The sequence below is a fragment of the Gracilinanus agilis genome, chromosome 1 (assembly GCF_016433145.1).
Source record: "Gracilinanus agilis isolate LMUSP501 chromosome 1, AgileGrace, whole genome shotgun sequence".
Lineage (NCBI taxonomy): Eukaryota > Metazoa > Chordata > Mammalia > Didelphimorphia > Didelphidae > Gracilinanus > Gracilinanus agilis.
The window spans coordinates 440707501-440734403 of record NC_058130.1 but is presented as its reverse complement, the minus strand read 5'-3'; the positions used below and the strand labels follow the sequence as shown (position 1 = coordinate 440734403).

Below are 26903 nucleotides of genomic sequence, written 5' to 3'. Positions count from 1 at the left end.
CTGGGTGAATGGGAGAGAAGACAGAGACCAGAACTTATCCTAAAGGTTCATCCTTTCTTGGCAAAGATACTGGAATGGTTTGTCATTTTCTTCTCCAATGGCTAAAGGCAAACAGAGGTTAAGTGACTTGCCCAAGAACACACAGCAGTGTCTGAGGCCAGATTTGAACTCAGGTCCTTCCTGATCGCAGACCCAACACTATCCATTGAGTCATCTAGCACTGTTTACATAATATTAACAGTAATAGTAGTCAAAGTATATAGACATCAACTCCTAATTACTTAGGATCCCTTCTTTGCCTCTACTACCTGTTGCTATAACAATATCTTTCAGCCATTTCAACACCCACATATCACAAAAAGAGGTCAGGGAAATATGAAAGGAAACCAAAAAGGGCTAGTTCACTGTCTTTTGTAAAAGCTTTGCCAAAGGGAGCAGGGGGAAGACATGGAAAAGGAGGTTGAAACTGACCTGATTTGTCCCCCAATTACTTCAGAATTCTTTATATAAGCTTTCCATTTTACTCCAATTAATTGAGAACTAGCTGAGTCAAAATTTAATATTTATTGAACATTCTTCCCTTCTCTCCCCAAAATGGTCTAGGCTTTCTGAAAGACAAAAACCACAGCTCAATGAATTTACTTCCTAATTTTATTATAAGATGTCAACAGAATTCTATTTCCCCTATTTCTTTAGGCATTTGCATATTGTAATAATAAAGAGAGCCTGTAACCAATGTTTGGTAGAGGGGAGATAGAGAAAGTCTATGTTTGTGAGTCTCTCTTTCAGCTCTCCCCTGGGGCCGAATATACATGAGAGACTTTAAGGGGGTGTCACCCCAAAACTAGATGACCTGGATGGTCATGCTGACCCACAGGAGTTGGGGGCAAGGCTTTCCTACAAGAGGATGTATGTGGTACCCCAATCCGATTCTGAATAAGGACGGGGTTCACACAAACCTCCCCTGATCAGTTAATTTCACAGCGGGTGGTCCAGCTTCAAGATGGAGGCAGCCAGACCAGGTTGTGGTTCCCCTCCCCCTCGTCTCTCAGGCACTCTGGAATGCTGTCTAACTGATGAATGGCTTTTATTAATCACAATTCAGGGATTGGGGAAAGGGGTGAAGGGCAGAGGGATTTTGGGGTGCCCTCTTCACTATTGCTATGGGGTCCTTCACTTAGGTGGGAACCCTAATGGTTCCCACACCTAAGTTCCTCCCCTTACTCCTTCTCCTTCTGTTTCTCTATTTCTATCCTTTTCTATAATTGTAAGGTTTGACTGAAAAAGGGTCTCTCAGCAAGGTTGGGTGATGGGAGAAGGAGACTAAGAGATTGCTCCCAAAATGGAGTCCAGAAACTTAGCTAACTCTATGTTTGAGGTCTTGATGGGTGAGATGCGATGGAATGGCTTTGATCAGGGAATCAGGGTTTCAATTTCCAAAAGAAGATCCTCAGGAAGCCTTCTGGACTAGATCTGAGCTGGGATCCTCCTCCTCTCTCCTCCCAGTCCTCTGCCAGAAGACCTTTCTTCTATTTCCTCTAACGGAGAATCTCCCAGAATTCTCTCTGGTCTCAACTGTCAGCAACTGTCAGCAACTCCTTCTCTGGCTCCTTTCGTCCCATCCCCCTAGCACAAATCCCATCCTTACAATATTCAACACAACTATAGTAGCAAAAAGTACAAAAATATGGCAGTTCTCTACTTTCAACTGGATGCTGCATGGATTTGTTACATCTTAATCATTCAACAAATTTTTAGTGAGTTTCCACTACATACAAGCCTCTGTGGGGATACAACTGTGATTAAGTATTCATGACTTCCAAATTATTTAGCTCACAGAATTTATTTAGTTTTTTTACAAGTAAAAAGAGCAGAGTGGTCTTGGCTTTGTCCTTGGGGGACATTTATTCCAATTACAAAACCAATACATAACACTACTCAAGAGTTCAGAACAATGTTCCTGGAAAAGTAGAGGGTATTATGTGTCTAACAAAATCCAGTTGCAGCTCCCCTACAGAGAGTTTGTGCAGAATTTGTCCATGGGCTGCCTGATTCCAACCTGTTTTTGTATGTCTCTAACTCCCAGAAGCATTAAACATTTACTAGACTAAATAATTTACAGATTACATACAAGACTATTTAGATAAAACATCTAGAAAAGGAAGCAGTGATTACAAAGAACCAGCATGGTTTCATCAAAAACAAGTCATGACAGACTAAACTCATTTTCTTTACTTGACAGGATTACTAGACTAAGAGATAAAGAGAAAATATGCTGAGAAAATAGCTTACCTAGATTCTGGCAAAGTTTTTGATAAACTATCAGACTTATCTTATAGAGAAGATGGAAAGAAAGATATGGACAGATTTAAATTCAATTATATGGATTCAGAATTAGTTAGATAGCCAGACTAGAAGAATAGTTGTCAATGATGCAATATCAATGTGGCAGAATGCCTCCAAGAGAAAACCCTGGGGAATTGTATTTGACTCTGGGCTATTTAATATTGCTATCAAAAACTGTGTCATAAATACATAGATGGCATGCTTATCAAATTTGAATAAAACACAGTGATGACACATATTGATGCTCTCACTACACTAATTTCCTAGTTCCTTAAATATTAGGATTTACTCCTTCCACATCAGCCACACACAGATGCTCTTACCCTTGACCTTCCCATAAGCCATAAGTGCTCTGCTTCCAAGTTAATGAACTCTAAAATACTTATTTCTGATCAAAATCTTTAACTGTTCCATCTTTCCCTATGCCTTATTGAACTCTATCTCTTTTCTTTATTCTGAGATCTCAGTTTCCTTCTTCCCCAAGTCATCATCCTAGCACCACTTATACTTTCTGCCTTCCAGATCCCTTGGGTGAATCAATTTAACTCTTTCCTATCTTCTACACTCAAATCCCTTTATACCCAAAGTCAGATGGACAATAATGCCTTGCCAGACCTCAACTCCAGATTATTTCTACCATATGCTTTATTTACTTCTATTAATTGGCTACTGAATGGAGCCAAAGAAAAAAACAAAACTATACTGATTAAGGAACATATCTCATCTTAACTGCACCCTCACTACAAGGCAATTCTTGTAACATTTCCCTAACTGGTTCTCTTGTTACTCACCAGAACGGATATTACAAACTTCTTCATCCTCTTCTCAAGCCTCCTTACAGAACTACTTCCCTTCATACTTCCCCCAATAAAATTAAAACTTGATTCTTCTCTTTGTCATATCTCATGAAATTCCTCTCTCCATTCACCCATATCTTTTAGATCCCATTCTGTCTCCTCTAACAGATTAACCCCAATATTATTCCCATTCTCTCTCATAATCTTTAATCTCTTCTTTTCTGCTGCCTACAAACATAGACATCATTTAAAAAATCCTCCCTTTATCCTCCTTCCCCACTAGATATCATCCTATATCTCCCATCATTTTTGCAGCTAAACTCCTTGAGAAAGCTATCTATACTCATCATTCAATTTAATCTACTCTCTCCAAAGTCACCAATGGCTCTTCATTTCCTTTCCTTAAACCTTCACAATCTTGAGCTCCCTGTAGCATTTGACCCTGTTGTTTAACTTCCCATCCTGGATACTCTCTCCTGGCTCTATCCCCTACAAATCTCTAGCTGAATCTTTATCCAGGCCACACCAACTTATGTTGGTGATTTTTAATGCTCTAATCTGGGCCCTCTTCTCTTTTCCCTCTATACTACCTCACTTGATTGTCTTGCTACTTCCAAGGATTCAATTCTGTCTAGAAAGATGATTCCGAGATCTATAGTCCCAGTTTTAGTCACTCTCTTGAATTCCAGTCTTAGATCATAATTTCCTTTTGGACATCTTGAATTGGATTGCTAGTTATCCCAAATTCAACAAATCAAAACACAATTGTTTTCTCTCTGAAATCCTCCCTTCTCACTTTCCCTCTTCTCTTAGCCATTCAGTTTCATAATTTCAGTGCCATCTTTAACTTGGGACTCTCATATAAGGCACATACCCCATGTATTATCAAATCTTTTAATTTCTACTTTCACATCATTTCTCATAGATATACGTGTCCCCTTCACTCCACTCCCAAAACCACCACTCTGGTAAACAGGCCCTTATCATCTCTTGCCTAGACTATTATAATTGCCTTTTAATTGATCCCCCTTCCTTAAAGTCTTTTCCACCTTCAATCTATCTATTCACTCAACTGTCAAAGCAATTTTCCCAAAGTGCATCTGACTGTTTCGCCTTTCCTCCACAATCAATAAGCTGAAGTGGTTATCTAATACCACCAGGGTCAAATGGGAAACCCTGTGCTTGATATATGAAGCCCTTCACAACCCGGCCCCTTCTTGGACTTCTAGCCTTCTTACGTTTTACTTTCCATGTCGTACAATATGATCTACTACACTGGTCTACTTGATGACCCAAAAAATTACATTATGGCCAGGAATCTTCTGGTTCTATTCCTGAAGTTTCACTAACACAGTCAGCAATGTTCCTAGAAAAGGCTCTAAATGGTATGGGTATAAACTTAGCCTGTTCACTGGTTAAAAAATCATTTAATGAGCAAGATCAGTGAGATCAAATTTTTTTAAATAAGCAAACCAGGGCAAAAATCACTTACTCATATCGAGTAGTGCCTACTTTTGCATTATGTAAAAGTAAAGTGAAAATCTATCTCCAGTGCAAATAAGAGGGGCAAAAATGATCCATATTATCACTTTCCTCAAACCACCTAACCACAAGCTACTAACAGTTAAAATGCAGAGCAGTCACAGCTGACACAACACTGGGGATGGTGTGTAATCACAATGAACTCAACAGCCAAAGAAAAAACCTAGGGCCCCATTAAGCTCTGGGAAGCCATCCTTCTTCTTGGAGTATAAAAGAGAAATACAGAATCAGAGGGCTACAAGTGTCTTTGAGAACCAAGGGCATCATCATTTCTGCAGTAAGAGTCTCAAAGAATACTGAATACAAGAGAAACAGAGAAGACCAGGATATATCTCTCCAAGTAGACATTATTTTTGTTGTGAAATTCTGAATTTCCAGCCTCTTGTAAGAGTTCCTATGGTTGTCTATGTAGCTTATTTGGCTGGGCCAAATACCTGAAGGCTTAGATCCCATGGCTTCCTTAAGAAGAATGGCATCTAGGGGTATCACAGATTTATTGAAACTGCTAATATGTGACATAGGGCAGGTAGGTGTTGCAGCGATTAGAGTGCTGGAATCAGGCAGACTAATTCATATTTTGCCTCAGAAACACACTAGTTGTGAAACCTTGGGCAAGTCACTTAACCCTATCTGCCTCAGTTTCTTCATCTGTAAAATGAGCTGGAGGAGAAAATGACAAAATATCTGCCAAGAAAACCCCAAATGGAATCATGAAGAGTCAGACCTGACTGAACAGATGACTGAACAACAACAAAAGACGTAGCATCACCCACTACTACGTGGACCAGATCACTTAGATTGAAGGCTAGGTCTTTCCAATTAGGCAAGCAGTTATCTGGCATTTATTGACCACTTACTATGGGCAAGGCACTGTGCTAAGCACTACAGATACAAAGAAATACAAAAACCAGTCCTTTGTAGTTTAGCAGGGCTACATGAAATCAACATATATAAACAAGTGATATTAAAAATATGTTGGAAGTAGTCTCAGAAGAAAGGCACTAAAGTTAAGAAAGACTGAGAAAGCCTTGCAGAATAAAGGACTTTAGCTGAAGCTTGAAGGAAGCTGGGGAAATCAGGAAGTGGAGATGGAAAAGGAGAATGCTGCAAGCACAGAGGACAGCCAATGAAAACACTCAGAACTGAGAGCTCTAAATGTGTTTTTTGAGGAATAAGAAGGCGGCCAGTATCATGGGGCTGCAGAGTGAGGAAGCGAATTCTGGGATTTCTGATCTTTATTCTCCCACATTCTACATTCTTTCGGGCTACATTCTATATTCTTTCAGGCTGCAATTTCTTGGCTTATTATCTTTTGGTTTGTTTTAGCTATATTTATGGTTTAATTTTTCTTCCTTCCTAAGTTAAAAGAGGCTTCTGACACTCCCAAGGTCAGGGTGGTCTATTAATAGTCTTAAAGCTATTTAAGAGGGAGAAGGACCCCTAAAACAGAGGTATTCAAAACTCCAGAGGCTTGGGAACCAGATTAAAATATAATTGGCAAATGTTTTTTATTTGACAAAAATATAACATAGATAGTGTTAATTTGTGGTTTTTTAAGCCAGTAGGTTGCCTTCAGGGATCAGGTGCTGAGTGTGACCCCACTGCTCTAGAAGACCTTTTAAGGGTCTTCCATTAATGGGTGAGATATCAACAGCATCCCCAGGTATGTGGGTTGGGCCATTTATTTTCCTTAAAATATATTATTTTGGGGATCTGTTTGGTCAGAGAACTAATGGCTACTCATATCATTCCTTGGTCTCTAGAGAACAAAAAGCCAGGAAGAACACCAATTCCTCCTGAATGTTTGTTCTGGGCAGTAACTCAGCTGTCTGCACCTGAATCACTGCTGAATATCCTTATTGAATATCCTTCCCCTGTCATAGTTAAGTAAATCTTTTTGTAAAATGTTAAGTGGACTAAGAGTGCCTCATTTTACATCTCAAACTAAAACTATAAGTCTTTTGTCAACCCTGGCCTGCAACAAAGACATAAAAAGCAATGAGATTGATGTTTCTTATATAACCTGCAAACTGACTCTGAAGGTATTTCTAAAAGAGATTTTCAAGTGTGTTAAGTAGAAAAAAACCCAAACATATTGAGGGCAAGCCTTAGCCACAGCATAAAATTAAATAGCCAAATTAGGAATAATAACTGATATTATATAGCTCTTTAAAGTTTGCAAAGCACTTTACATGAATTAGTCATTTGCTGGGCTAGGTCCTCTCTAGCTTGCCTAGGCAGGAAATGCAGCAGCCTGCTCATGCTATTTAGTCTTTTTTTTTTTTCTAGTCACAGTTGACTCTCGGTGACCCCCATTTGGAGTTTTCTTAACAAAAGCACTGGAGTGGTTTGTTATTTCCTTTTATAGATGAGGAAACAAACAAAGTTAAGTGACTTATCCAGGGCCACACAGCAAGTAAGTGCCTCAGGCCATCTCTGAACTCAGAAAGATAAGTCTTCTTGACTATAAGCCTGGCATGCTACCTACATGCTATATAAGCTACCCAGCTGTCCCCAATCATTCATGAGCCCTAACTTAACTACTGAACAAAAGGGAAGGGCTTGGACCCACTCTGTGTCTGACCTGGGGTGTTTCACTCCTCTTAGCAGCCTGCCCTCCCCAAAAGGAAAGGGAACCCGCCATATTGGTGTTGGACTTAGTGAAAAAGGCATCCTAGTGGGCTTTAGACCTATTATATCCCAGCCTCAGCCTCCCCTAGCAGCATAGATTACCAACACACACTATAGGGTGAGGCAACTTTACAGGCATTATTGTTTATAGATCTCAGAACAACTATAAATATTATTTAACATTCTTTCCATTTTACAGAGGAGGAAACAAAGCCCATGGTCCCAAAACTAGTGTCATGGAATGGGATATGAAGCAAATTCTTCCAATTTTAAAGTCCAGTATCTTATCCACAGGGCCACAATACCCAGATTTTACAGCTAGATATTATTCGTAAGAGTGAAATAAAAAGAAAGCCTTACCTGCCTGTGCAGCTGTAATTAGAGCTGTATTCCCCTCGTTGTCCTGCCAGTTTACATCAATATGGGGACACTCTGCTAAGGCTACTACAATATCCACAAAACCTTGGTAGCAGGCAACAATAAGGCCAGTCTATAAATTAAAAAAAAAAAAAACAGAATTGGGTCAGAGGTGGCAGATTCTTGATAATTGTCTTTCATTAACATTGCTATCTCCCCTCCCCATTTTAACTGTACTCTCCAAATGCTAGAGAAGTCATAGTGATCCAGAAAGCAATAACAGGCTGAAGATGGTCTCTAGTCCATAAGAAACTTACAGATTAGTTGAGATAATTATCAACACATGGAAAATAAAATACGTATCTAGAAAAATAAAATACTTATCTAGATACAGGGTCAAGCCTCACCCAGAATTCCAGGGGACCCCCCTGGAGAACTCTGGGTAAGGGGACAGTTGGAAAGGAGTTGGACAGTTGATTCCTGGGAACAGGCAAACCCCAAACCAGGAACAGCGAGCAGAGAGACCTGCTCACCTCAACCCCCAGGAATCAACTGTCCAACTCCTTTCCAACTGTCCCCTCACCCAGAGTTCTCCGGGGGGGGGGGATGGGGGAGCTGGAATTCTGGGTGAGGCTTGACCCTGTATCTTGCAGGAATTCCACCCTGCCATTTTCCATATTACAGAGGAAAAGGATATCATAGGCAGCCTCAGGACTCTTGAAAAGATGACATTCTATAAGGTAAGTAGAGTTTTCTCTATATTAAACATATAAAATGCCAGAGAAGCTTGCTTACAAAATTTTCAAACTTCTGAGAGCTAGAAGGACCCAGGCTATATATTTCCAGCAATCAATTCCTGCTAATACTCTCAACAATAACAAAAAAGTAGTGTGATCAGAAGCTACTAGGATTAAATACTGATAGGTAACAAGCAACATGCCCATCTCTTTATGGGCCACCATATGCCCTCCCTACCACCAACTTTTTTTTTGAATAATTATTTATTTCTCTCTCAGTAGCACTCCTCTGCATAAATTAAGTAGAATAACTCCTTACAACAAAAATGCTGAATTCACGTAATATATAGATAAGCATATTCTGTCAGGGAAAAGTATACTTAGTCAAAATGAATTTGGTTTGGAACTAATAATTCCTTAAGTCTATTCAACTTGGTTTTAGGGGAAAGTGAATCTTAGAAATAAAAAAATACTGTCTGCTCAAGAACATTAATGCTCCCAAATGCCTCTAGGATAAAATAGAAATGCCCCATTTAGCATTTATAGCCCTCACAATCTGTCTCCAGATTACCTTTTTAGGCTTATTAAATTGTATCTTGTCTCTCTTCAAGTAGTCTACATTCCAACCAAACCTCTTCTTCCTTGTATAAAATATTCCATCTTGCTTCTCTTCCATACCTACGCATGGTCCCTCTTTGCTAGTATATACTCTCCTTCTTTAATTTGGCCTCTTAAAATCTCTAGATCCCTTTGAAGTTCAGCTCAAGCTCTATTACCTCATGTAAAAGTATTTTTTTAAAGATTCCTCCAGCTACTAGTGATTCCCCAAAGTCCAGTGCTCTGTATTTACAAATGTGTATAAAAGGTATTTCCATAGCAGAATGCAAGCTTCTTGTGAAAAGGATGGAGAAGATGGCTGCCTCCTTTGCTAGATCCTCTTCCTAGTGTTAGATGCCCCTTGGGGTTCCCTCCTGGACCCTTATCTCTTCTCCCTTTACACTGCTCAGATTCACAATCTTTGGGTACTTCCTGAACTTCTCACTTTCTCATCTCCTATATCAGGTGCACTGCCAAGGCCTGCCAACTTCAGGGTTATCACATCCCCTCAAATGCATGTCCTTGCCTCCTCTGCCACCACTTAATGCAGACCTTTGTCACGTCACACCTGCACTGCTGCAGTAACCTGCTGGTCTACCTGCAATAAGTCTCTCCTCACTCCAATCCATTTGGCCACTAAAGTGCAGGTCCGATCATGTCGTTCCCCTACTGAATAAATTCCAGCAGCTCCTTATTGTCCCAAGGATCAAATATGAAATGTTCTACTTGGCACTTAAAGAAAGCCCTTTATAATTCTGCTTGGCACTTAAAGCCCTTTATAACATACTACCTCTGCAGTCTTCTTACACCTAACTCTCTGCCATATACTTTTCAATCCAGTGACAGAGGCCTCCTGGCTGGCCCAGAAATGACAACTCCATCTCTCAGCTCTCACTACACTCTGACCTCCTTGTCCTTCTTTAAGTTCCACCTAAAATCCCATCTTTTACTGGAAGTCTTCCCCAATCTCTTAATTTCAGTGCCTTCTCTGTGTTAATTATTTCTACCTACCCTGCGTATAGCTTACTTTGTATATAATCTCCCTTATTAAACTGTAAACTCTGGGAGAGAGAAATCTTTTGCATTTTTTTGTATACTTAGCGCAGTTCCTGGCACACTTTAAGTGTTTAATAAATGTTTAATGACTGATTTTATGAGTACTTTTCCTTACTTAGCATAGGCCCTGACAAATAAGCATTTAATAAATCAATTAATAAGAATAAATTAATCAAAAAAGATTTATCAAGCATTTGCTATATGTCAGGCACTGTTGCTGAGTGCTAGGGATACAAATATCATGGAAGAAATAATTATTAACTGTATGAAACTTAATAGTCTAATAAGGAAGATGGAAAGGACATATGAGCAAGAACAAAGACAATGAGTTCTGGCAAAGACAACACTGCTGAGCAGAAAAAAAGAACACTCCTTATCCAAATCAGAAAACGAAACCAACTCTACACCTGATACAGTGATGAATCCCACAAAGTATACCAAAACCAAAGGGAATGAAGCTATCCTTAGGCAGCTGGTTATCACATGATCCTTCTTCCACAGGAAAGTTGGGGCTGCATGTGCTTCCTTGACTCAACAGAATAAATATAGCCATTTCCATAAATTATGAATCATAACCAGAGCCATAAATAAAAACTGCAATTAAGGTTTTAAAAGACCAACTATGTCTTTTATTATTAAACCACATTGAGGACCTAATAGTGTCAAGCCCAGGAAAAAAAAAAACTATAATAGATAAGAGAAATGAATAATGAGCCTTTCTTGCCAAAGGAGTAGAAAATTAGTAAAATCTAAAGGACTGAAGAAGATTAATGCCCGTCACTGGTCCAAAACAGATGATACATAAAACATGTCAGATGTCAAAGGCTGTTAGGTGTACACTTCTTGGTTAGCCCTAAGTGCTTTATGTCACAAGCATGAGATTATTCTCTACAGGTAGGTCAGGGTAGAAGTCCAGACCACATACCACCTAGATTAACAGCTTCCCTTTTTTTGCCAAACAAGCTTGTATTAAGTGCCTACCAATTGTGAGGCACTGTGTTAGCTCTGGAGAGATAAAGGGGGGTGGGGGAAGACATAAGAAAAATATTCTCTGCTCTCAAGAGTAGCTTATTCCATATCAAGGGAAACAACACAGGCTTGTGAATAAATTCAAAGTTATTCCAGGGGAGTATTAATAGTTGGAAGAAATGTGGAGAGGACAGTAAATCATACCATCATCATAGACCTAGAGTTAGAGGGGTCCTCAGAGGACATCCAATATGATTACTTCATTTGACAAATGAGACAACTGAGAACTAGGGAAGTTAACTGAATTGCCCAGGGTTACAGATAGAAAACTTCAAAGGCAAGATATAAATCCAGGTCCTCTGGCTCCAAAAATCAGTTATCTTTCAACTCTATCATCCTACTGCTCCTTAAATAGCAGCTTTGTTAAGAAACAATATAGTGGGCAGCTGGGTGACTCAGTGGATTATGAGCTAGGCCTAGAGATGGGAAGTCCTAGGATCAAATCTGGCCTCAGACACTTCATAGCTGTGTGACCCTGGGCAAGTCACTTACCTTAGTGGTAAAGGCTAAGCTCATTGCTTAGCCCTTACCACTCTTCTGCCTTGGAACCAATACACAGTATCGACTCCAAGGCGGAAGGTAAGGGTTTAAAAAAGAAAAAAAAAGAAACAATATAGAAGTGATCAGAATACAGATACTCTATAGCTGCTGCTTCAGGTGGCCATGTGAAGCTACTATGTACACATACATATTATAAGTGTTAAATAATATACATGTTATTTTTATATGTGATATATAACAAATATTGCAATTATTAACAATAGAAAAGTTAGTAGTAACTGAGTTGAAATGCAAGGATCCTCTACAGTTCTATCTGCAGATACATTCTAAGGACAAACTAGTGATCTGAATGAACTCTCTGGAACACAGCCCTAAACTTAGAAAAAAGCAGAAAAAAGTCCTCTAACTCCTAATGTAAGGGTCACAAAACTATTTTTTTTTAAATATGGTTTTCTGGTTTCTCAGATCATGATGGAATAAAAGCAATAACTTGGTTACCTCCTAGAAGCAGGCATTGGAAGCTTCATAGCAAAAGAGAAAGAAAACCTAAAAAGCAGACACTGATCTAAATTAATCTTGATAATAATGATTCTGAATCATGGCCGGGGGGGGGGAAGGAGAATCATATTTCTTATACTCTAAGAAGGCAAGAACATGTAATAATACATGTTAGAATATCCAGGGCATGTGATTAAAACTAAAGGGAAAATGTGTGCTGATCGTCTAAAATCTCATCATCATGGTGACTGACTTAGTTTTTGATACTAGAGACCCCAACTTCCCAGCTGCCTCTCCTCTGTGACTGGAGGGCTGGAGGGTGAGCAATTTCCCCTTCCCAGAACTTTCCTTTATAGAGGGCTCTGAACTTTCAGAACTTTCCAAGTAATTCTCCCTTCTCGATCAGCTGTTTGGTTTGGTTCTGATCACTGAAAATATGATACACCTGTTCCAGGCCGTTCTTCCTAGCTTCTTTTTTTCCCTCATAAGACTATAAGTTCACTGAAGGCATGGACTGTCTTTTTTCTTATTTGAACAGCTAGCACTTAGCATAATACCTGGAACAGAGTTAGTGTTTAATGTTTGTTGAATTAAATTGAAAGTGAAGGGGTCAACTTTGCATGAAAAATGTATATAAATATATTAAAATATATTAAAAACATATTTTAAAATTACTGTTAACATGTAAGGCAATAGCACGGAAGGCTTTTCACACACAAGAAAGAAATGTTAATGCTACCACGATGGCATTTTGGAGTTCTAATTCTGTGAAAAAGCATGATACTTCTCAAAAACATACCTCCAAAACTAAAAATTTAAAATGTGAGCCATAGAGGTATCTAATGGCATGGTATCACTTAAGACTACTGTGTATTCTTAAATGGATCAAACAAAATTTCTATAACTCTGTGACTTAATGAACTTTCTTAATTTTCATTCCATTAAGGAAAATCTCAACCTCAATTGACACCGTCAGTTAATGGCCACAGCTTTAGAACATCTGATGATATTAGAGTCTAAGAGGATGCTGACTTGTAGATTAAAGACTAATAAACTTTAACTCTAGACATGTTCTATGAAAATCCAATCTGAATGAATGCTATAATTTCCAGGAGAAGTAATGTTATGATCCTAGAGCAGTGATGGCGAACCTATGTCACGGGTACCAAAGATGGCATATAGAACACTCTCTGTGGGCACACAGCTGCCTTCCCCTCTCTCCCCATCCAAAGTTTGTTATTAGAAAGGCAGAGGGACTTGGGGGAGCTGCTCCCTTCCCCCTCTCTACCGTGCCTGAGGACATCTTTTCACATCACCCTCCCACCTCTTTCCAGCAGCCCAATGAGAGCACTTCCTCACTCCCTTTATGCAGTAAAGGGGAACCAGAGTATGTCCAACACTCAGGGGGATGGGCACAGCACTAGGTCTCTAAAAGGTTTACCATCATTGTCTCAGAGTATCTTGGTCTAGTCAAACTATATCAGGAGTATTTTAATCAATTCTGCCAAATTTTAGGAAAAACACTGAAAAGTTGAAACATACCCTTCAAAGTCAATAAAGATGGGAATGGGGTCAAAACCATTCCATAAGAGGATAGATGGAGGAAAGATTATCTGGAAGAAGAATTAGGGAGCTTACTTATGATAGCAGCCTTTAAATATGTGAAGTTCTTTAGCATAGAAGAATTGTATTTTACTTGAAACAATAGATGTTATTTACAGAAAGACAGAGATATAAGTTCAATATGAGCAGACATTTTTAAAGAATTGTAGCTGATCAGAAATGAATGGGCTGTTTCAGGATATATCGATTTCCCCATTTCTGGAAGTACTTAATCAGAAGCTCAAGGCTAGAAGGGACAGCAAATATGTTGGATGACAGAATCACTGTCTAAAAAGGCCTTAACTGGCTAAAGTATAGAGATGAATCCAATATTAGTTCTTTTGGTAAATCAACTGCATGTGTACAAGATTAGGGAGATTTAGATCTATAGCAAGTCATATGAAAAAGATGTGAGTTTCTGAATTGTCTGAAAGGCACAATGTGATTCAACAAAGTGACCTGGTAATTCCCTGCCTCTCCTCCAGTTCCTTTCTATGTTAGCTCCTTTAGGTCGGGCAGGAACTGACTCTTTTTTGCTTGTATTATTGCAACCAAGACCATATCACAGAGCTTAGCACACAGTAAACACTTAATATATGCTTGCTGCCTTGCCAAAGACACATCTCTAAGATTTTTATAGAAGTAACTAGATGATCTTAGATGCCCCTTCATGTAAGACTCTTTGATAATTTAGGAAGGGAAAAAGGGATATATATTCAAAAAGTATGGCATTAAGGTAAAGTTTTAAATGACTTATCATAACAACAAGAAAAACTACACAAGAGAGGATGTTTATATGCCTTAAGTTTTTCAGATTTATGAGTTGGGTAAGTCTGAACTAGACGCCAGTGTAAGAAATGTCTCCCAGTCACTTGAGACTCATTTAAACTTGGGATCACTGATTAGATCAGAGGTAAAGAATACAACAAAATTATTCAGGTCAACAGTCCCAAGAGAATAATTTGCTTTTAAGTTTCAAACATCTCTAAGGCATTAAAAGAATGTCTATGGTGTTCATAAAAGACATACCAGATCAATCTTTTAGAACCAGAACTGCATTGAAGTTATTCATTCATTCATTTATAAGCAGCAGCTAATTATACTAGATGGCTGAAATAGCACCATTAGATTTTTTAAAGGTCTGATTTCTTCAAGGCAAATTCTAAAGGGCACCAACATTCAATAAAGAATAACTTCTAGTTTCTAACTTTATATTTGAAAGTATAAGCACATGTACACATTTCTGTGAACAGAATTGTACTTTTTCACTTATTTGCTCATATAAAAAATTCTTAAAATCATTTTCCTGGTCATTTCTTAAGTTTTCCTCCAATATATCAGATATGGGTAAGAAAAACATACAGTAAAAGTCAAGTTACACCATATTCATAGTAAAGCAAAGCCACGTAAAAAAGGTAAATAATGACCGCACACAAATTTATCTTCCTAATGCACTCTCCTCTCTAAAAATGAACATATTATAGCCATTTAACACAATACTGACATAATATTAACTTAAAAGAATATAATATGTAATAAGGCACATATTAATGCTGACAGAAACATAAGTGGGATCTCATAGAGACTAATAAGCACACAGATCAAGAGAAATGAATGGTCTTAAATTGTTTTAATTAAAATAATAAACTAGGAGAGCAGCTAGGTGGCTCAAGGGATTGCAAGCCAGGCCTAGAGATAGGAGGTCCTAGATTCAAATCTGGCTTCAGACACTTCCTAGTTGTGTGACCCTGGGCAAGTCACTTAACTCCTATTGACTACCCAGTCTTGCTCTTCTCTCTTAGAACTAAGACACAGTGACTAATTCTAAGAAAGAAGGTAAAAATTTAGCCATGGAAAGATAATACAATTCTTCCATGGGAACACCTTAGAAAAGTTTAATTTGTTTTAAGAGAGATTTCCTACCAAGTAAGATATAGATACAGTCAAAGTCTAGGTTCAAGGAAACTTGAATACTTTCTTCTTTGAATACTTCCCCAAGGGAAACATAGATTCATTTCTATTAAAATACTTATGCATCAGGGCTCATTCTGAGTTGTTGTTGTTGTTGATGGGGTTTTGTGCATATAAGACCGTTTCCAATTTCTTTGCTTTCTTTTGGTTATATATCTAGCAATGGTATATAACTAGATCAAAGGGCATGTGTATAATTTCACTTATTTTCCCAGAATGGTAATACCCATTCACAGCTCTACTAACAGTGTCATCACTATGCCTTATTCCCGCCAACACTTGTTTTCCTTTTTGGTCATATTTGCCAAAATGATGAGTATGATGTGGAATCTCACAATTCCTTACATTTGCATTTCTCTAATTAATAGTAATTTGAAGTATTTTCATACAGCCATTTATAGTCTTTAAAAGTACTTTTTCATACCACAGACCATTTTTCAATTGGAGAGGAGGTTCTTCTTACAAATCAGAATTATTTCCTTATATATCTTGGAAATTATGCTTTTTATCAGAGAAAGATGCTGCAAAGATTTATTTTTCCAAGTTAATTATTTCCCTTTTAATCTTTTTTTTTAGGAGGAATCTGAGGCCCAGAATTGATAAGTGGCATGCCTAATTTAAGCAGCAAAGCTAGGGCTCTTTCCAAAAATCCCAAAATCCATTCTGCAACCATTCTACAGACCAATTCTACAAAAATGTGTAACATAATACCAAAATGTCCTAATAGTCCATTAATTAGACTTCTTTGACCTTTTCCTCCTTCCCTTTGCATTGCATAATTCTGCCAGTTTATAATCTGAGAGGAAACAGAATTCAATGGGAAAAGCATGGGATTTGGAATCAGAAGACACAGGTTAAAAGTCTTCTCTGCAACAATAAGAGGAGTCACTTTTTTTACAAGGAAGGTAGGACAGAAGGATAGGGAAATCATATTAAATATTCATTAAACTAGAGGAAGAAACATTTGCAGAATAAAAGAGACAGAATGGGTGACATGTGGGTGTATGTGTATACACATGCACAAAATCCATTGATGCTTGGTTTTATGACTATAAGAAGCCACAGATTCACATACATACCTTACATATGACTGGGGATTGTTTGATGGCTATGGAAATTTCCCTTCCTTTCCTTCCCTTCTCAATTTTACTGTTTGGGATTTCCCTTCCTTCTCCCTTACCCATCCTGGGAACTACCCACTTTACCCAGGCGAGGCCAGAACTGAGCTATTAAGAGCAATAAAAATGGCTGATATATATAGAAAAAACCCTTCTTTCCCACATTCCACTTGCAATATCCTCCATTATGATCCCAAAGTCCCATCTCTCCATCTAAAAGCAGGTCCTGCTCTTTACCCCCTAGCTTTCACAACTACCTCAAATATTGTAACTCAATGGCCAAGACAGCCTGAATCTGAATTCCTCAGAATTGGTAGGTAAGAAGGTAACTGACTCTTCTCTACAGAAGTTCAAACTAACTTAATCCTGGACAGCTCCAAAGATTGGAAATACAAATCCCAAAAGTCTTAGTGCAGTTTTAAGCTCTTAAAGCCTTCCAGATGATGGTGTGACTATCAGACACAGGCTATCAGGATGGGATACTGTGTGCCATAGGGACCCACTGTGAGAAGAGAAGGGATAAGTGCAGGGTAAAATCTGGGAAGGGGGGAGCACTGATGACATGAGGGTATGATGTAAAGAGATTACATATGAAGAGTGAACAGATATGGACCAAGCAAGTCAGAGAGGAAATTATTCATAAACATATTCTCCTGTAGTGTCAAGTGGATGAGTAATAACAGGCATTAGGGGGAGATAGTAATGGTCCTGCAGGACTGCGGTGAGCAGATAGAGGGTAGGAGGAAGAAAGTTCAATGCCATAGGCTCAGGGTATGCATGAATGGTCTCTCCGTCAGTGTGGGTCCAACAACTGTGAGTCACCACTGGTCTCCTAGAAAGTTTCCAACCAACTACTTCAGCTCCATTCAATAATTAGTTCAGCTATCACCTAATTATTTCAGAAGACAATCTCATGTATATGCCAAAAACACAACAAATGGACCCATGAGGCTAATCATTCAAAAAATTTCCATTTGTTGAGTAACTCATTATACTGACACACTGGACAATTAATTCAGTGACATACCATATTCCTATAGACTTAAGAATGGCAGAACTCAAACCATCCAAGCAGATAAGGATGCTGTTTGATTGAATGTTACATGTATATAAGGAGTAAGCATAGAGGCATCATTTGAGAAAATTCTTCCTATATGTTGCTTTGAGGATACCAACATCCAAAGCTCATAGCCTGAGTTGGCCTGAAAAACTGCTTTGATTTTGTACACCTATTAGTATTACCTTATAAGATTTTTTCTTGACATTTAGGTTTTCTTGACTTGGTAGGATCCACCCTGACATGTATCTCCTTAGAGGATATCCTCTACCTTAAACTGTGGGACAGTGTGTCATTTATTTCTCTGTAGAGATATGAATATGAAAATAAATAACAATAAATAAACCAAGCATTTGAAACTTAAAAGACAGCAAGACTAGAGGGCAGCTGAGTGGCTCAGTAGATTGAGAGCCAGGTCTAGAGACCGGAGGTCCTAGGTTCAAATCTGCCCTCAGACACTTCCTAGTTGTGTGACCCTGAGCAAGTCACTTAACTCCCATTGCCTAGCCCTTACCACTCTTCTGCCTTGGAAACAATACACAGTATTAATTGTAAAAGGGAATTCTTTGCTCTCTCTGAGTTTACACTTGTGAAAGGGAATCCTTTATTCCCTTTGTCTATTTTGAGTTAACACTTTGGTTAACAATAACTTAAGTACCCCTTCTTAGAACCTCACTAGACTGAAGACAGGATTAACTCTCCTTTGTCCACTTTTGGATATATATATACTTCAAGTATTATATTTATAAAGTTTATTATCTAACAAAATAGAACCATGTGACTAAGTTTTTCTACCTGCTCAAAAATTCCCGCTCCACCAAAGCTGCAACAGGAAGGAAAGAGGGAGAGAGATGTACCTCCACCCAATTTCTATCCTATCTACAGTCAGCATGTAACAACAGGAAGTGAATGGGATTCGGGGAATCATAGTAACATTCTAATTACACATGATTCTAAGACAGAAGGTATAGGTTTAAAAAAAAGACAGCAAGACTACTCTTTCATCTCTTTTTATTAAACAAAAAAAGCTTGAACTAGATGGAGGAGTTCACAAGTCACTTACTACCATGGGTGACAACTCCAGAAACTTGTGACTCCTATGATCAGAGTTGACACCTTCAGAAGCCTTTGATGAGAGTTCACCCCTCCAGAAGGTAAGAACTGGTTTCCACAAACACTTCACCCTAGGCAGTGCTAGCATCATAAAAGCTATGAATCCTTCAGCCTCAGTCAGTCTTGTGGAGATAATCTCCAGATTGGAGAAAGTCTTCGAGAGAACTTCACTGGAGACTGTGGCTTGGATTGTGGGCTTGGAGCTTGACTTCATCTCGGACTCTGACTCCTGGACTACTGAGTGGGGTGAGTGAAAGGCTGACTCCTTTCCTAGTTTCTGGAGAGACTAGCTTTCATCTTGGAGGAAGCCTCATGGTTACTCACTACAGGCCTTCTTGGTTGAGAGCTAATTAATCTCTGCCTGGATTAAGATAGAATAGATAACCTCTCTAACCCCCCTCACATTTCTCTTCTTTATTGTTTCTTCTCTATCTGTATATATTTGTAAATAAATTTCTGACTCGAAATATAACAAATATTGGCAACCACATTCATAAAATTATTGTCCAATCATTAAATTTAACCCTTACATGTGTAAGATTTTAAATTAATGTCCAATACTTCAAGTATTATATTTATAAAGTTTATTATCTAACAAAATAGAACCATGTGACTAAGTTTTTCTACCTGCTCAAAAATTCCCGCTCCACCAAAGCTGCAACAGGAAGGAAAGAGGGAGAGAGATGTACCTCCACCCAATTTCTATCCTGTCTACAGTCAGCATGTAACAACAGGAAGTGAATGGGATTCGGGGAATCATAGTAACATTCTAATTACACATGATTCTAAGACAGAAGGTATAGGTTTAAAAAAAAGACAGCAAGACTACTCTTTCATCTCTTTTTATTAAACAAAAAAAGGACTAGTCTTGGTGGGTCACTAATGTAATTTTGTCCTTTAGTGAAACCAGTACCGTCACAAATGCCCTCACAGAATCCCAGAGCTGAAAGGATCTCAGAAGTCATTTAGTCTAAACTTTAGATGCACAGGAATTTCTCTTTGAGAAGTGGTTGTCTAGCCTTTTATTGAAGACCATCAGAGATAGGGAGCTCATTACCTTTTAAAACCACCTATTCCACTTAACTTTTAAAATATATAACTTTTTAACAACTATAGCTACTAGGGAGTTTTTCCTTGCAATAAGATGAATTCTACCACTATTTCCCCCAATATTCAACCTGTTTTTATCCTCTGAGGTTAAAGAGAACATTTTAATCCTCTATCCATGACAATTCTCCAAGTACATGGAAAGAGTTAAAGAGTTTGTTCCCTAAATTCCAAACCTAGGATTGTGAATGTAAAGGTTAAAATTCACATCTTTCTTCTTTTCCCTCTCATCATTCTAAATTGATTGACTTCTACAGAATCCAGAATATCCTGACATCCAAATAGTCCATCTTTCCATCTGAGACAAGAAGATAAAACCTGGGTCTCTGAGGCAATCTACAGAAAATTAAAAAGATTCTGCACAAACAAAACCAATGAAGGGAGACTAATGATCACTCCCTATAAGATCCTGTCCTGTTCTATGGATTTCCCTGGCAATTTCCATATGACCCTGGTTTTCTAGATCTACAGTCATTCATAACAAATGAGAATCCATATTAAACCCATATATCTATTGAGTTACCCTTCACTGCTTCTATGGATAAATTGCTTTAAAATTCCTTTTATCCTATAATTTAACTATATGAGCACCCAGATGCTAACAAATACAGAGACCAGGCCCTTTTCAAGTAAATAGAAAATAAATTTTTCCCCTTCAGGTATTTTCAGCTTCCATGCCTGCCACCAAAACTCCTTTTAAATACTAATACTCTATTTTCTATATCGTATTCTTGATCTGAATTAAGTGCATTATTTATAATTTAAATGCTTAATAACTGACTTGCTAGTCATTTTATCAGTCATCTCACTACTCTTTACAACCCATTAAAGGTACTCTGCAATGAAATGACAATGGCAATGGCTTCTCTGCTGTTCTTTGAGGAAGATACTCCATCATCCAATTGGGGGAATTTTTGCTATCTTCCCCCCATCCCTGGAATGTTCTTCTCTCATCTGCTTCCTGGCTTCTTCGGTTAAAAATCTTAGCTAAAATACCTTCTTCTGACATTATCTCCAATTTATCCTGCACACATCTTATTTGTACATTTGTTATTTAGTCATTTCAGTCATGTCTAACTCTCTGTGACTCCATTTGGGGTTTTTATTGGCATGATACTAGAGTAATTTGCCATTTCCTTTTCCAGCTCATTTTAGAGATTAGGAAACTGAGGCAAACAGGGTTAAGTGAGTGGCTCAGGGTCACACAGCTGGTAAGTATCTGCCCAAATTTGAGTTCAGGAAGAGAAATCTTCTTGTCTCCAGGCCTGGAACTATATCCACTGCGCCACATAGCCATTTGTATATTGTCTTTCACAATGAACAGTTGAGCTCCTTAAGGGCAAAAACTGTTTGGTCTTTATTTTGTGTGCCCAAGACTTAGAAAAATGCCAGGCACATAGTAAGGACTTAATAAAAATAAGATCAAGTGAACCAAAAAGCTTATCTTTGTTGACTACCCCTTCCTTCCTGGATGTTTCCTTATCTAACTTCCTAAGCCTGGTCTCTCCTGGTTTTCTTATACTACTTTCTAACCATTCATTCCTCCTTTGCTGAATGATCATCTATGTCTTGCTTCCCTAAATGTGTGGGTCACTCAAGACTCTGCCTCATGCCTTCTCTTCTCTTTATATGCTCTCAGTGATCCCATCAGTTCTCATGGGGTCATCTCTAAACATTTGACTTTCAACTCTACAGAGAAGGGGGCAAAAGTCCTAGTACTGTTTAAGCCAGTGGTTCCCAAAATTTTTTGGCCTACTGCCCCCTTTCCAGAAAAAATATTACTTAGCCCCCTGGAAATTAATTTTTTAAAATTTTAATAGCAATTAATAGGAAAAATAAATGCACCTGTGGCCATCACTGCCCCCCTAGATCCCTGCAGCACCCACCAAGGGGCAGTAGCACCCACTTTGGGAATCACTGCTTTAAGCTATTAAATTTTAATACCTCTTGGGACTCCCTGTATAGCCAGCTATCATCTCTCTCTAGTGTCTGAAGTATATCACTAACTGCTTGTTAAGCAGTCGATCAGTTTTTCTCTCTTTTTTGCTTCTTTTTTCTTCTAAGGGATGGCTCTCTGGGAAAGGAGAAGGAAGAAGAAGGATACAGGGGGAAATTTAGGGGACATCAAAGCAAAAGATACCAATGCAAATCTTTTTTTTAAGTATGTGCTTAATTAAATCCATGAAGGATGGCTGCCTCTTTTCCTACCCTCATTTCCAGAGAGAGAATAATATTACAAGTATTTAAGAAAAACCTCAAAAAATAAAACTCAATCTGTCCCTTTTGCTAATAAAACATATTCCCTCTAGTATATTCAAGGGCTTTTATGTATTCAGATTTTTCAATGACTCAATGATTATATTTTCAGTTCATTCCCCAGGAAAATAATTCATGGATGGAAGAACATTTCAAGTTTAAACATGTTCAACCTTTCCTTCATTTAATTTTATCCTATTACCCATAGTCATCAACTTGAGATGGCATAAAATGAAAAATAATTAATAACATTTCCCAGAGCCATAGCAAAATTGTGACAGTCAGGCAGCTGGTGTGGAGTTAGGAAAGATAAGAAAAAAGTAAATGGCTTAGGGGACAAGAGAGAGTTTAAGATGTCAGTACCAAAAAATGGAAACTAGAACCTCATTGTCAATATCATCCATAAATATTCTACAGAATAGTGACAAGGCATTTGGTAGAAGGCTCAGATTACAACATAATCAAGGCTAATAATGGTGTAGAAGAAAGATCTTCATCCATTTCTCTTGTCTACTCAAATAAGTGTTAATTATTTGGAAGCCAAAAGCCAAAACTAACTAAAAACTACATCCAGAGTAAAGCACAGCAAGTTTATCCTGTGATAATTTTGATTACCTGAAATTGGAAAGCTGCTACACAGACAGAACTAATGCATCTAGGATAAGAAAGGAAGTATAGTCAAATGGGGGAAAAAAGAGATCAGTATCAGATTTCTCTGATAAAGGCTTGGTATCCAAGATATACAGACAATTAACCAGGATACATAACACTAAAAGCCATTCCCCAGTAGAGAAGTGGTCACAGGAAGTGAACATATAATTATCAAATGAAACACAAACTATTAACAAAAATATGCCCTATCAACATAGTTCATTCAAAACAATAAGAAATATTCTATTATTCCACAGATTATTTGATTGAAGTGATTGGACAAGTTAAAATTTTTTTCAGAACAAACTACCTTTTTTCTTCCTACTAACATTGACCTTTATGATCATTGTTAATATTTAGTTAAATGGGAAAAGGGGGAGAAAAATGGCTATCTTTGCTGCATTCAATTAGAAAGAAGTGAATCCCCTCTTTTTTAAATTGAACATTTAAAAAAGGGTTGGGTTATATAACAGAGAACTTTTATGTCTAAGTTTGTTATGGTGGTAAACAAGAGAGATTAACATACCCATGAGACAAAGCAGAAATAAGAAGAGTACCCACTTATACAATTTATTTCAGGATTTTAACATCCAAATCTATTACTAGGCTAAAGAAAAATGTTATTCCACTAGAAAATAAATTGAAAGTACAACACACATAAGTATGTTTCTTATCTTTGTACTGGGTTCATCCAAAAAAAGAAAAAAACTTTGAACAAAAGATGTCCCTAGCAGCTGAGTAAACAAACAGAAGTAGGCAAAACATTACTTATTAGTATCTTTGTAATAACTGAGAATTCTCCCCCTAAAAATTATATAGAGGCTGTGTAAACATGAAACATTCTTTCAATTATGTACCTTTTTATGTATGTACCAAAGATGTCAATTCCATCAAATAAGCAGTCTCCTGGAAGATTTTTTAAACCATTGTTTCTTCTGTGAAATAGTCTGATTATATAAACACAATCATTATTCTAAAATGCCAAAACAGTGCTGTAATCTTTTTTGTGTCAATTTTGTAAAAAAAATTAAAGTGTGATTTGTACCACTATACTAAACACTAACTACTGTAAAACTATTTAAAATATTTTAATGCTTTTCCCATATATTCATATGAACAGATTCCATATGAAGAACCTTTGAAGCCAGTGTCTCTCAAACTTTATTTTTGTTTCAGTACCTCTTTACCCCCTTAAAAATTATTAAAGTTCTCAAAGAACTTTAATTTACGTAGGTTATACCTATCAATACTTAAAATATTCGAAAATTTAAACTGATAAAATTTAAATATTCATTCATTTAAAATATATTACATGTTAACATAAATAATATTTTTGAAAAATAACTTTTCTAAAATAAAAATGGTAATTATTTAAATATCCCTTTAATATCCTTGGCTTAATAGTTAGATTTTCTTATTTGCTTCTGCATTCAATCTGTTGTGATATGTTTTGGTTCATCTTCCTACCCGCTGAACTCTGTACTTCTCCATCATGCTCCCAGGAGCTTCATCATCCTGAAAAATCACATCAGTCCTGGTACTCACATGGATTCGGCTTCCTCCTTCTCCCTCACTGAAAGGCAGAACCTAGAACTCCTCCCCAAAACCTCCCTTTAAGGAGAGCTTCCAGGATAGTCATCTTCATTAATCAATCAGCTGCAACTAGTTTAAATGTCATTATCATCTCCTCACCCCTTTCCTCAGTGTTCTCTTTTATGTGGTATCTTCCACTATACTGTTAAACTGTAAGGTCCTCAAGGGCAAGAACTGTCTTTCTTGTTAGTATTTTTATCTCCAGAGCTTTAGCAGTGTGTATAGCAAACAGTAGGTGCTCAAAAAATGACATTTACCACTGGTTGAAGCAAATAAAGAAAATCTAGTTCCCCATAGATATGTAGATGGAAAAGGAAGAATTATTTTAATAAGCAAGTGAAATAGTATTATTATGAAAATAATCTTGACTTCATTGACTCCCTAAGGGATCTAGGAGGGGAAAAAAAACAGAAAATACACATATTTAAAGACAATTCATAATGAAGCTTCTTAAGGAAAAAAAATCTCACAGCAATTTAGGTGATGAATTATAAAACAAAGTTAGAAATGTTGCCTGATTATTTTTCTGTACATATGTGCTTTCTCAAAGCTTCACATTTCTTATTGTTAGCAAGAATGCTCTTTCCATGTTTAGCTTTGTTCTTTTCAGTTTGACATAAGGTCACTGTTATCTGTTCTGATCAAATTCATGGCTATTTGCTACATTTGAAAAAATTAGAAATGACTTTTTTGTACTACTATAAAATATTGAAACTACCTGAAGATTTGTTATGCCTTTTTTCTGCAGCCCCTCTGACATCAGTTTTTTAACAAAAAAAAAAAAGAAAAAGAAAAGAAAAGAAAAGAAAAGAAACTGTGGAAGGTTGAAAAATATCATCAATGCATTTTTTGTATTTATTTATAATGAAATCATATTAAATGCACTGCCATGTAAATGGCAGAAGGCAAACACAAGGCTGAAGTCAATACAGTTCTTTAGTGGCAAAGAAGAGTCCAAAGAATTAACACATTCAAAAGTCTAAATTCTCTTAAATCTGACTTAGATTTTGTTTAGGGGAAATCTATTAATTTCTAAACCAACCATTCCAAATGTTTAACTTATTAATGAAATTAAAGCAGATTTTACCTTAACAATAATCTTAGGTTGACAAGATGGCACCCATAGTTTGGTAGACTTAAACATGACTGAGATCCTGTTATACTCAAGCAGCAAAATAGAAATTATAGATAGGATGCTAGACTTGGGAATCAAGAAGACCTACTGATGTTTTAATCCTGCCTCAAATGCTGCAATAAAGTCATAATCTTTTTGCATCTCATTTATCTCAGATGTAAAATAAACGAATAATAATCCCAATATCACAGAGTTATTTTAAGGGGCAAATGAAGCTATAAAACACTTCACAAATCTTAAAAAACTATTAATGTAAGCTACTATTATTTCTACCAGATAACTATATAAAATTAATTCAGAACTCAGCTGGATTACTCAAACCACTGGAAAGGACCTGCCCAATTATATGAAAACGAACCTGATAATCTAAATTAAAAGGTGTAAAAATTAAAATTAATATATAAAAATAACTTCAAATATTATATTTTTACAAGATTTATTTATAATCACTAGAAGTAAAGGAATGAAAAAGTAACAAAATAAACCAAAAGTGCCAAAGCTAATCTACCTGTTCAAAAGTCCTGTGTTCACAGCTGTCCTCATTCCAAGAGAAGAGGGTTAGACAAGGAAATCCACCAAATTTATCTCCTGTCTACATCAGCCTGTAACGAAGTAAGCTAGTGGGCTCCTGGGTAATGTAGTTTTAAAGGTACAAGATTTCCAATTACACAAAGGATGAGTATTTATCAAAATGGACATGGCCTAGATCAACAGAAAAGAAAATTGAATATTTAAATAATCCTATCTTAAAAAAGCAATTAAGGGGGCAGTTAGGGTGGCTCAGTAACTTGAGAGTCAGGTCTAGAGATAGGAGGTTCTAGGTTCAAATCTGATCTCAGATACTTCCTAACTGTGTATGACTCTGGGCAAGTCTCTTAACTCTCATTGCCTAGCCCTTACCACTATTTTGCCTTGGAACCAATACACAGTATTGATTCTAAGACAGAAGGTAAGAGTTTAAAAAAAAAAAAGGAAATTGAACAAACCATAAATGAATTCTCTAAGGAAAAAAACCTCAGGACCAGACAGATTTACAAGCAGATTCTACCAAACATATGGAAAACAATTCAAATATTACATAATTCTAATACTACATATATGAAAAAAATAAGAAATACTCCTGAATTCCTTCTATGACACAATTATAGTCCTCATACCTGAAACAAGGGAGTCCCACCCCCCCCCCAAAAAAAAAACACAGACATTTCT

General features: G+C 37.2%; 1 protein-coding gene across 1 annotated transcript in view; it reads right to left on the bottom strand.

The window, feature by feature from the left end:
* The window catches only part of ANKRD33B (ankyrin repeat domain 33B), a 100698-nt gene that overhangs the window by 27157 nt on the left and 46638 nt on the right, over positions 1-26903 (bottom strand). Inside the window, exon 2 of the mRNA XM_044657885.1 lies at positions 7677-7806. Within this exon, the coding sequence (XP_044513820.1) occupies positions 7677-7806 (130 nt within the window). The remainder of the gene's footprint in view (positions 1-7676; positions 7807-26903) is intronic.